General features: G+C 45.6%; 1 protein-coding gene across 1 annotated transcript in view; it reads left to right on the top strand.

The window, feature by feature from the left end:
- Nucleotides 1-12,933, top strand: part of LOC147725037 (riboflavin transporter 2-like) — a 164,620-nt gene that overhangs the window by 35,761 nt on the left and 115,926 nt on the right. The window contains exon 2 of the mRNA XM_086966499.1: nt 5,943-7,039. Coding sequence (XP_086822625.1) covers nt 6,021-7,039 — 1,019 coding nt within the window. The 5' untranslated portion in view covers nt 5,943-6,020. The remainder of the gene's footprint in view (nt 1-5,942; nt 7,040-12,933) is intronic.

Genomic DNA, 12,933 nt, shown 5'->3' with positions numbered 1-12,933 from the left:
ACATATATATATGACAACAATGCCATTAAAGCCCTCGGAAGGGACACCTGGTACATAGAGAAAATTTATTTTAACATTTTAAAATGTTAAAGAGACGAAGAAAGAATAAAGAACAGGAGAGGAGAGAAAAGAAAAGGGGGGTAAAGAAGAGAAAGGGGAAATGCATCAGAAGTTAAAAGAAAAATGCATAATATTTAAATAAAAAGTTGAACATTATAAAGTGTTAAAAGGTAAAATTGAGTAACCAGCCTAGAAAGAAAAGAGGTTAATGGTAACCACAACAAGTCTTTTTTGATTAACAAAGGTAATGTAGTGGCATAAGCACGACCCAGCCGATGATGGCGACAAAGTAAATTCCACCATGCTTGATAAGAAATCTTGGAGGTGTTCTTCCAGTTGGTGGTGATGACCTGAAAGGAAATAGCTTAAAATAAGTCTATAAATTTGCCTACATGACTCTGAACATCCCAAACAGGAGAAGTACTACCCAAAAATACATGTACAATATCAAACGGAACATTGGTAGATATTATTTCATTTAATTTCAACCAAATACGAGACCAAAAAGACTTAACTAAAGGGCAAAGGAAAAACATATGAAGGAAGTCACTATTCTCGTGGATGCAAGACCAGCATTTTTTTGAGTCCAACAACTTGAATCTGTGCAGATCAGTAGGGGTAAAAAAGAGTCTATTATAAAAATAATATAAAGTCTGCGTTGTGCTAGCTGAGCGTGAATCAGTATGAATTTTAGACCAAATGGAGTCCCAAATTTGAAACTAAAAATCCTGCGCTAATTCTTTCTCCCATAAAAGTTCTAAATCGTATTTAGTTCTAGCAACCACAGGACGGGATAGTAATTTATAAATGACAGCTGCTTTATACTGGGTAGAAAAATCAAGCGGGGAAGGGAGGGTCTGGTCAGGTATGTCAGAGGAACAACTCTGGGAAAGGAGACAGGTCAGGGACACCCAGAGTAAGGGGTAATGAGGGGTCTGTGTAGAAGAGATACCATAAAGCTCTTGAATATCTGAGAAGTCCATAGGGGATCCATAAACATGCGCTTTTTAAACATATGTTTTTAAATCACTGCACAGGAGGGGACAATGTTTGTTATCTTAAAAATAAACTACAACCTTATATCCCGGTACCCCAGCTTAGATGCAGTGAACTACTAATGCTTTGCCCCAAACGTATGCATAAAGCCAGATTTAGGAGCCGTCCCTTCTCTGGCTCCATAACCACTGGAATCAGCGACCCCTGCCCATTTGCTCTTGCTCAGATCTAATCATTTTCAAGAAACTTCTGAAGACATGGCTGTTTGATCCTTACTCATTGTATAGAACTGTGAACTGTTTCTGGAGGTTTGGGCACCAAGAGCAGGGCCAGACTGGGAACAGAAACCGGCCCTGGAATACTGCTCAGCTGCCCCCCCCCCGGGGTGAGGGGGAGTACAACCGAGCAGTTTGCGAGGGCTGGTTTTGGACGATTTTGTTATCGGGTCGATATTGCCAACCCCCGGTAACAAAAATGGCCCCCCAGGGGCCCAAAACCCTCCCCCACCCTAGCAGCCTACTGGAGAAACGCCCGGTGCCCGCTATGGCCAGTCCAGCCCTGGCCGAGAGATCCACTCGGGGATGATTTGTGCGCATAACAAATAAAATAAATTAAATAAGGGACCGCCCTCTTAGGAGGGCGCACTGCTTGCGCTGCAGGCCGGTGCAATGAATCTACATCGAAATAATGTGTCAAGTCTGTAATTATCCTGAAGATCTGGCATGAATCTAACCCTCGTTGCACAACTCTGCCTCCAATGAGGGTTGAGTAGTCACTTGAGATGTTGATTAATTCAGGAGTGGTAATAAACATGCTCAGAAGGCAAATAATGTGATGACCTGTGTTTACGTGGTTAGTCATTAGTCCAAAAGGCAGGACTCATTCTAACCACCACAATACCAGGTTAAAGGTTTTCCGGTTGTCTGGGCGCTACAGTCATCCGTTTCTGTGTTAAAGGTTGTGAATTTAAGCAACAGCCTATCCAGACACATCTTCTACAATTGAGGACCTTTGGGAATCAACTCGGTTGTGGTCCTAATTTAAAGGTATTTTCAAAAAGCAATTATGAAACCTTTCTTTTCATCTGGATTCCTGTGCCTGTCTTACACTAAAGCACTTTGGCACTTTAGTAACCCCTTATTGACAGGGAGCCCTGAACCCCACTTAACAGACGCTCTCCTGTTAAATTTGGGAAAAAGGCGTTGTAAGACCAAGGTTTGGCCAGTGTGATATTGTCTAAAACGAAAAGGGAACATACTCTGCGCTCTGAAAGCTGCAGACCGTTCTTTCAAGCTGGAAACCTTGTGATAAGCCAGGCCCCCCTTCCCTCTCATCCTCTGCCAGGTGACCAGAGGACAGGTGGGTCAGAGAGTCCTTCGAAAGCTGTAAACAAAATAAATATGAATCAGAGTATCTAACCTCCCACCCAACACCCAGAGCGGATACCCAGGGCCTGAATACAAGTAATATCCCTCACTGCCGCATCTCAGAGGGGATACCGAGTGTGAGAAAGCGCCTCTTTTGCATGGTTAACCCCCCATATTTTGCCTGGTTTTTATGTAGTTTCAAATGTAGTGCACAATGTCCCTGCCAACCAGTCCCCCTGTGCCAGTGCTCCTTCCCTAAAACAAACTCCCAATTTGTACATCTGCCTCCTGTAAGTCCCTAGTAACTGGTACCCTGGGCACCTAGGGCCTGGGAGCTGAAAAGAGTGCTTTGGGACCCCCCTCACTGGGACCATGCCATGCCCCTTGCAGCCTGTATTCTCCTAAGAGGGAGAAAACAACAAAGTTGACATAGCAACCTAACTGGGTGCCATGCCAGCTAACACTGCCTGACAGCATAGGTAAGTCACCCCTCTAGCAGGCCTCACAGCCCTAAGGCAAGGTGTACTATACTACAGGGAAGGGTATATCTGCATGAACATCAGATATGCCCCTGTAATATTGGGCACCATTTCCTAATATCGTAAGTGCCAGTGAATCCATAGAGAGTACAATCAATCAATCAATCTAAACATTTATAGAGCGCGCTACTCACCCGTGAAGATCTCAAGGCGCTGAGAGGGGGGGGGGGGGTGCTGCTACTGCTCGAAAAGCCAGGTCTTGAGGTGTTTCCTGAAGTTGAGGTACATGAGCTGGCAACTCAACAGCTCGAGATCCACAGCTGCAGCCTGTGGAGGGAGTTCGGTGGGGCAGGGAGGCGGTGCGGGGAAGGGGCAGGGTGGGGGGTGGTAAACAACGGAATATGGATAATTGGAGGTAAGTAAACAATTTAATATTAAACCTTTTTCGTAGCGCATGCTGCATCGCATTTTGTGATGCAGGGTGCGACACAAAAACAATTAGACCAATACAACGAACTCAAGGAATTGGGAGATATATTATCAGTCATGTATTGTATAACACAATAAGGTCAAGGAAATGGGCAATATATTATCAGTCATGTATTGTGTAACATACTACATATGTAAATACAAGAAACAATTTACAGTATAACATACATAGATATGTATACGTGATCAACAAAAGACCAACATATAACATTTTACAGAATACAAGAAAGAATAATTTTGGTTAGACATCCATCGTAACACGGCATATTAATTAAAACATATTGTCATGTCACTGGGCACCCATATGCGAAGTGCTAGTATGGAATGTCCGTTTGAGTATGTTGATGTTTCGACCCTGTTCAAGGAGTATAATTAGAAAACATCTCAATGGTCCTCTTCAGGACTAGGGCTTTTGTCTCAGAATCGGCCCGTTTGCGAACGGGAATATCACACCAAAAGGCCCTCGCACAATAGGGAATCGCAAAATTTGTGATTCCCTATTCTGTGAATGCATTTAAGGAATTGCAAATTTCAATTCCTTAAATGCAATTCTGGAAGCACCCAAGTTGTGCGATTTTGCCTTTAGAAATCGCAAATTATCACCAACCTCAAGTTGGTGGTAATTTGCAATTTCTTGGAAAAATGCACCTTTTTGCATTTTTCAAAGTGCCATGTGGCGCGCATACATGCCCTAAGGCCCTGTATGTGGGACACATGTGCACACATGCTTATTTCAGGTGTGCAACAGAGTGTCCTTTTGACATCCTTGCACCCTTGAAATTGCATTCGTAATATGCGAGTACCTCATGGTTACTCGCAAATTGTGAATGTGTTCCCATTAATTCCAATAGGCCTCTAGGTCCATGGGAATGAAAGGGAAGGTATTCCTTAATTGCTAATCGCAACTTGCGATTCGCAATTAAGGAATACGTAGGAATTGCAATTAAAATTGCGAATTTTACAAACATTGCCTTTTGTGAGTCCTTAATAGCAAATAGCTAAAATTCGCTATTAACGACTCACAAAATGCTTTCTTAATACATATGCCCCATTGGGTTTTGCTTTGAGCCCTGTACACTTTTGGGGATCCCTTGGACTCTGTGCACGGTATTGCCACCTAGTGGTAATACCATATGCAGAACCAGCCTCCTACACCCAGGGCCTGGGTACAAGTAACAGCCCTCCTTCCAACCACGCATACCAGATACCCAGGGCCTGAGTATAAGTAACAGCTCTCCATCCAACCGCGCATGGCAGATACCCTGAGCCTGAATACAAGTAACAGTCCTCCATCCACCACGCAGAGTGATTATCCATGTGCTCAGTGCACTTAACAGCCCTCCTTCCAACACCCAGAGCAGATCCCAATGGCCTGAGTACAAGTAACAGCACTCCAATTGTTCTACGGATTCTGCTGGTAAAAGCAGAACTGTGTGTTAGGACAACAGGACATCAGATTGTAGGGAGTGAGTCTCTCTAGGGCATCAGTGCCGTCAGCCCAATCCTGGATAGCTCACAGGACCTGAACTTGTGACCTTCCCAGAGAAATAGGTGATTTCAGCAACCTCAAACATGACCCTCTAGTTCCCAAGAGAACCGTGGAAACAGACCCTCCCCTTTCGTTACTCTCTTACTCACTCATGCAAGCCCGTAGTGAATAGAGGAAAGACACAAAGAAAGTTTACAATATATTTATTTAAACTATCATAGCCTATTATGAAGCAAATGTGCTGAGATCATTGGGCAGAAGCAACTAAACAAATTATTAACATACTGTATAGGACAACCATCCCAACCATGGCAAATTATATATCTTTCTAGGTTTACCCTTACTATATGTGCACAGGGAAATATTTGTGATCTCTGGGATTGGCATAGGACCCCTTACCTGGTATATATATGTACATGGTCCGCATCATGAGTGTAAATGTAGTTTACGCAGGACTGCATGTCAGGCACTGCTGTTGTTCCAGAACAGTCCTCTCTGCTGGAAGTCTCCTCTCTGCCCCCAAGGGAACAGAACACAGTATAAATGTATGAACTATTGTGCTGGAGATGCAGCTGTGTGACTGTGTTATGCTAAACATTAGGAACTGTCACAGAACGAGCAAAGACAACAGTCAATATGTTGTTATGTATTCCCAGCAACCTTGTGCAAAATGTGTAGCCGAAATTCCAAAAGAGTCCCCGAATATCAAATGACATGCACAGCGTATTCTCAAAATATTGTAGCAAAAACAATTGTGTTATATGTGGCTATGCAGAGCGAGCAGATGCAGCCTAAAACATCTAGAAACACAATACTAAGGGAGAACCAAAGTGGGCCCAGAAGGGAAATCACTACACAAACACAGTAGCAATTATCCCTGTGCCAGGTTCCTGCTGCTATTAAGTTTGCAAGATGACTTTTTGTGGCCAACACCTCTTAGTCGTACCCTCATTTTTACTTTGTTTTGGTGTAGCATCATCGATCCTTTGTGGTTGGGCTGTGGAGCTGAACTTGGTCCCCTGATGTGCTCTTGTTGAAGTCCTGTTTCTTGCTTCATTCCAGGTGCAGCTGCTGTTCACAGGCTTCAGGCGCCTTCTACCAGGAAGTGACTTGTGGCAGCCCCAGTGAGGGAGTCGAACCATGGCGCTGGCGGTCCATATGCTGGCTTGCCTCCTTGGGACGGGGTCCTGGGTGGCCATCAATGGCATTTGGGTCGAGCTGCCCTTAATTGTGCCTCAGATCCCAGAAGGTTGGTACCTCCCCTCGTACCTCACCGTCCTCATCCAGTTTGCCAATGTTGGGCCTCTCTTTGTGACACTGGTGCACCGTTTCTGGCCCGGCCGCCTCAATGAGGTTGCGGTAATCTATGCCATCCTCTGCATTGGTGCCTTGGCTTGCCTGCTTCTGGCCTTCTTCTGGAGGGAGACCACGCTGGTGGCAGGAGCCCTCCGCAGTACCGCCCTGCTGGTGCTCATGTTCTTCCTGTCCGTGGTGGACTGCACCTCCTCGGTGACATTCCTGCCTTTCATGATGCGGCTGAAATCCCACTACCTGACCACATATTTCATTGGCGAGGGGCTCAGCGGCCTCATTCCAGGGCTGGTGGCCTTAGGGCAGGGGGTTGGCGTTGTGCAGTGCATCAATGCGACTCACATATCAAGCAACATCACATCCAATGGAAGTGATGGACACAAACTCCAGGCCATGTACCAGCCTGCCAGGTTCTCAGTCCAGATCTTTTTCCTGTTCCTCAGCTGCATGATGGCCACATGCATCGTGGCCTTCTTCCTGCTCAACCATCTGCCAGTGGCACGGCGGGAGCGCGCCAAAGTGAGACTTCAGGGTAAATCCGCGCAGGTCAACGGCAGGGAAGATTCATCAGGATTGAAAACCGTGGAGGATCGACCAATGATCAGCCCTGTGGAAGGGTTCGAAAGGAAGGGCAAGAGCTCCTTTGGGGCTGGGACCTACTCGTGGCCGCAGGTCATCTACATCTTCATCCTGCTGGCATGGGCGAACGCCCTCACCAACGCTGTCCTACCATCAGTGCAGTCCTACTCCTGCCTGCCCTACGGGAACTCCGCCTACCACCTCTCTGCCACCCTAGCTGCCGTTGCAAATCCTCTGGCCTGCTTCGTGGCCATGTTCCTACCAAACAGGTAAGGGGGTAAAACAGAGGATGGAGGAGCATCTGAGCTAAAAGCTTAAGTTTTTCTTTTGTTTAATTTAAGAGAAAATCCTAATTTAAGGCAAAATCCTAATTTAGAACAAAATCCTAACTGAAGGGAAAATCCTAATTTAAAGAAAAAAAAACTAATTTAAGACAAAATCCTAATTTAAGACAAAATCCTACCTTAAGACAAAATCCTACCTTAAGACAAAATCCGAATTTAAGACAAAATCCTAATGTAAGGCAAAATCCTAATTTATGACATAATCCTAATTTATGACAAAATCCTAATTCAGGACAAAATCCTAATTTAAGACAAAATCCTAATTTAGGACAAAATCCTGACTTAAGGCAAAATCCTAATTTAAAGAAAAAAATCCTAATTTAAGACAAAATCCTAATTTAAGACAAAATCCTAATTTAAGACAAAAATTCTAATTTAAGACAAAATCCTAATTTAAGATAAAATCCTAACTTAAGACTACTAAATGCCTTCTGTGAATACCAAAAGTAGTACGTTTAGGATTTTGCTGTAAAGTAGTTCAGTGAATCAGCCACCTAGTTAGCTTCACCCTGGAGTAGATTGTGACGGCTATCAGTTCACTGCAACCAGGGAAAGCACCATGGCTAGATAGAATACCCGGTGATCTCTACCCCTCTGAGCCAAATATTTGGGCACTTTATTGAACTCAGTTTTTAATGTTATTGCACGAGGCGGTGTGGAGGGATATCCCTGGGAACTGGTAGGGCGCCGAAATAATACCAGTTTTTTAAAAAGGGGATACATGGGATCCCTCTAGTTATAGGCCTATTAGCCTTGTAGATACAGCACAGAAAGTTTTCTGCAAAATAATTTTGACTCATCTGCAATCCTTGATAGAGGAAAATAATATTCTGTCGCACTTGCAAGCTGATTTTAGGGCATCCACAAGCCCCTTGGATCTGGTGTTTTGCTTCCTCCTGCTTATATGGACGGGAGTAACCATTAAAAAGGGATACCTGTATGTCGTGTTTGTGGATCTCAAATTGGCATTTGACTCCATCAATCGTGCTAAACTATGGGCTGCCCTTAGGGATCTTGGGCTTCCCATTGGCCTACTCTGTCTAATTGTGTGTCTGCATCAAGATAATTACACCCAAGTTAGATGGAGCTCTGGAGGAGACTTATCCAAGAGTGTTAGAGTACTAATAGGGGTACGACAAGGTTGTGTCCTGGCCCCAACCCTGTTTACCTTATATATGAATGAGCTAATCAATGCCCTATATGATAGTGGGGGTGATCCCCCGAAACTTACTGGTAGACTAATCCACTCCCTACTGATCGCAGACAACACACTGCTCATCTCCAAAACCCCAATGGATATTCAGAATGTTTTAAACAGGTTTATAACAGCATGTAATGACGGAGTCTTGAAATTAACTGTTCTATAACTAAGTTTATGGTTTTAAACCGAAACAAATCTTCTAAAGTGAAACTGAGGTTGGGTTTAAACATTTTAGAACAGTTTAAAGTGTTCGACTATCTGGGAGTTAGGCTCGCTAGTAATTTGGCATGGTATTCCCAGATACAAAAGAGCCCCTATACACTTCAGCATGTAGACAGTGCAATTGTCAAGGACCTTAACCGATCTGTGTACCACCCAATTTCTCCTGAAATTGAAATCCCTCGGGCGAAAGGGCTGGGAGCGGCACTCTATGGTGCCAAACCGTGGGGCACGTACCATCTGAAACAACTAGGGGTGACAGAAAACAAATTCATCAGATCAATTCTAAATCTACCAATAAATATGCCACTTCTCCCGGTACGCCTGGACTAAAGTCCATCTCACTCATCGCAGTTTTGTAGGTCCTAGTGTTCTGGGTTACATTGTGGACTGGTAATACCCACATCACGATCAAGGAAGCTGTAGATAAACTATTTACTTTTGAAAAAAAAGTTGGGCAACTGGGTTGGTTTAAGGAGGTTAAGAAGTGCCTGTATAAACTAGGGCTGGGGGTCCTATGGGAGGACCCAAAATCCATGACTAATAAAGTGCTCCCCGTTTTAAAAAAACAGATTTTGGGGCTAAACTGAGCTTGCATGTGTGAACAAGGCAGCACCAGGCACTTTAACTGATAGATTCCTGGATTTTAAAAATTATTTTTATTTTGCTGGATGACACTGAACCTTCCCATGCCCCTGTAAATTTGTTACAAATCAGGGTTGGGGTTTTGCCACTTAATGCTACCAAAAGTAAATGGAAGAATACAGCGTATCTCCCCTGTGTCCTGTGTGTAGCTTAAGCTCCGAATCAATTGAACATGCTATGTATATTTGTCCCCACTATGCACACATTAGAAAAAGGTGGAAATCCCCATATGGCGCCTCCTGTTCTTCAAACGACCCACAGATGCCTTACGTGTGTTTAGATCTGACAAAACTAAATGGCTCATGTTCACAATAACAAGATATCTGCTTTATGCTTGGCGTATCTGGACTAGACTGTTATCTATCATCAAGGAATCAGCATGTGCAATGAAAGATGCGAGGAGTGTCCCTCTATCGACGTTTGTAAATAGGATTGTATTAGCCCCCCTCACAACTGGTGACTCCCCATTAAGAAATCCATATGAATCCTTTCGGACTTTGTTCTTACTTATATTTTATTTTCAATTTTAATTTTTTATGGTATAACTGAGATGCTTTGCATGTGAACGGTCATAAAATGATTGAATAAACTAATAATACTACTACTTAAGTCTAAATTTACTACTTTTGGGTATTCATAAAGGTAAGTTACTACTAGTAACTTTATTACTAATACACCGAGTAGTAGTATAGTTACTACAAGTAAGGTTACTAGTAGTAAATTACCTTTGTGAAAACCAAAACGCAGTGAACTTACACTTAAGTCTAGGTTTACCTCTGTGAATTGGGCCCACAGGCAGCTTTTCTCCCAAAATAAACAAGGCTGAGGGATGTCATCCCTCGCCTTTCATGTAGTTAAGTCAAGTCAAGTCAAATAATTTATATAGCGCACTACATACCCAGAGGGTCTCAAGGCGCTTGATGGGGTGGGGAATTACTTGTCGAATATCCAGGTTTTCAGTTGCTTTCTGAATGCTAGATGGTTCTGAGTGAGGCGAAGGTGAGTGGGAAGTGAGTTCCAGGTTTTAGCTGCCAGGTAGGAGAAGGATCTTCCTCCCATATTAGTCTTGTTGATGCGAGGTACAGTGGCAAGGGCTTGGTTGGAGGAGCGTAGCTGGCGGGGGGGGTGTAGAAGGAAAGTCGAGTGTTGAGGCATTCGGGTCCGAGTTCGTAAAGTGCTTTGTGTGCGTGGGTTAGGAGGCGGAATATTATCCTCTTATTGACGGGGAGCCAGTGGAGGTCTTTCAGGTGACCAGATATGTGGTCGTTACGCGGGATGTCTAGTATGAGTCTGGCTGATGCGTTCTGGATGCGTTGGAGTTTTTTCTGAAGTTTTGCGGTGGTGCCGGCGTACAGGGTGTTCCCGTAGTCTAGGCGACTTGTGACCAGTGCGTGGGTGACCGTTTTTCTGGTTTCGGTGGGGATCCAGCGAAATGTTTTTCTGAGCATGCGAAGAATGTTGAAGCAAGATGATGAAACGGCGTTGACTTGTCTGTTCATCGAGAGAGAGGAGTCCAGGATGACGCCTAGGTTCCGTGCGTGGTCCGACGGGATGGGTGCTTTTCCAAGGGCCTCTGGCCACCAAGAGTCGTCCCAGGTGGAGGGAGAGGTACCTAGGATAAGGACTTCTGTTTTGTCTGAGTTCAGTTTCAGACGGCTGTGCTTCATCCACTCAGCAACTTCTTTCATTCCTTCATGTAGGTTGGTTTTGGCGGTGGTCGGGTCTTTGGTGAGTGAGAGGATCAGTTGAGTGTCATCAGCGTAGGAGATGATGTTGAGGTTGTGTTGGCGTGCGATGGTCGCGAGGGGGCTCATGTATACGTTGAAGAGGGTGGGGCTGAGTGAGGATCCTTGTGGAACTCCGCAAGTGACTTCAGTGGCCTCTGACTTGAATGGTGGGAGGCGGACTCTTTGAGTTCTTCCGGCAAGGAACGAGGAGATCCATTCCAGTGCTTTTCCTTGGATTCCGATGTTTCTGAGGCATTGTAGGAGGGTGCTATGACAGACTGTGTCGAAGGCTGCGGAGAGGTCAAGGAGGATGAGGGCGACTGTGTCTCCATTGTCCAGTAGAGTACGAATGGCGTCTGTTGCTGCGATGAGGGCGGTCTCAGTACTGTGTTTGGCTCGGAAGCCGGATTGTGAGGAGTCGAGGGATTTGTTGGTTTCGAGGAAGGCGGCAAGCTGGTTGTTGACAGCTTTCTCGATGACTTTGGCCGGGAAAGGTAGGAGCGAGATGGGGCGGTAGTTTTTGAGTTCGGTGGGGTCGGCTGTGGGTTTTTTCAGGAGGGCGCTGAGTTCGGCGTGTTTCCAGCTTTCCGGGAAGGTGGCGGAGTTGAAGGAGCAGTTGATGACATCCCAGAGGTGAGGTGCTATGATGGAGTCTGCTTTGTTGAAGATGTGGTGAGGGCATGGTTCTGTAGGGGAGCCAGAGTGAATGGTGTTCATCAGGCGGATGGTGTCCTCGGTGGAGATAGGGTTCCAGTCGTTGAGGATGTTCGAGGGGGGTGAGGGTACGGCAGAAGGTTGTGAGGGTTGGTCTCTGGGTTGGTTGTCGAAGCTGTTGTGGATGTCTGCGATTTTGTTGTGGAAGAACGAGGCTAGGGAGTCGCAAAGGGTTTGAGGGGGAGTGATGTCATTGGAGTTGGCAGAGGGGTTGGTAAATTCTTTGATGATGTTGAATAATTCCTTGCTGTTGTGGGCGTTGTTGTCTAGTCGGTCTTTAAGTGCAGCTTTCTTGGCAGTCCGGATCAGTTGGTGGTGTGTGCGGGTGGCGTTTTTGAAGGCGTCCTTGATGCTGGTGTTCGGGTCTTTTTTCCAGGCCTTCTCGAGGGAGCGACAGAGTTTCTTGGATTTCTTAAGATCATCGTTGAACCAGGGAGCGTTTTTGCGGTCTAGTATGTTTTGACGTTTTTTCAGAGGTGCTAAGTTGTCTGCGCTGTTGGTTAGCCAGTGAGTGAAGTTCATGGCTGCTTGGTTGGGGTTCGAAGAGTGGGCAGGGGGGTTTTGGAGAAGCGAGGAGGAGATCTGGTCGATGGTGATTTTGTTCCAGTTTCTTCGTAGAGTGGGTTGAGGATGGTTGTGGGTTGTGGTCTTTTTGTAGACAAAGTGAATGCAGCTGTGGTCCGTCCATTGGAGAACTGTGGTGTGACTGAAGGAGATATGTTTGCTGGAGGTGAAGATGGGGTCGAGTGTGTGGCCTGCGTGATGAGTGGGGGTGTTAACAAGTTGTTTGAGTCCAAGGTTGGCGAGGTTGTCCAGTAAGGTGGTGGCGTTGCTGTCGTTGCTCTTTTCCAGATGAAAATTGAGGTCTCCCAGTAGAATGTAGTCCTCGGAGGGGAGGGCGTGAGGAGTGATAAAGTCAGTGATGTCTTCTCTGAATTGTGCACGGGGTCCTGGTGGCCTGTAGAGGAGGGTACCTCTGAGAGTGGTCTTGGGGTCGGTGTGGATCTGGAAGTGAAGGTGTTCGGCGCTAGTGAGGTTGACGTCTGAGCTGGTTGAGATGCGGATGGAATTCTTATGGACGATGGCGATGCCTCCTCCTGTTTGCTTGGTGCGGTCTTTACGAATAATCTTGTATCCTTCCGGGATGGCGATGGTGATGTCTGGGGCTGAGGAGGCGTTCATCCATGTTTCTGTTAGGAAGGCGACGTCCAGAGAGATGGTGTCTAGTAAATTCCAAAGGTCGATGGCGTGTCTGTGGACCGAGCGGGTGTTGAGCAGGATGCATTTTAGGTGGTTGGTGTCAGATCTCTGTT

This window comes from Lissotriton vulgaris, chromosome 4_1, assembly GCF_964263255.1.
Source record: "Lissotriton vulgaris chromosome 4_1, aLisVul1.2, whole genome shotgun sequence".
NCBI classification, from domain to species: Eukaryota; Metazoa; Chordata; class Amphibia; order Caudata; family Salamandridae; genus Lissotriton; species Lissotriton vulgaris.
This window is presented reverse-complemented; position numbering and strand designations above follow the sequence as displayed.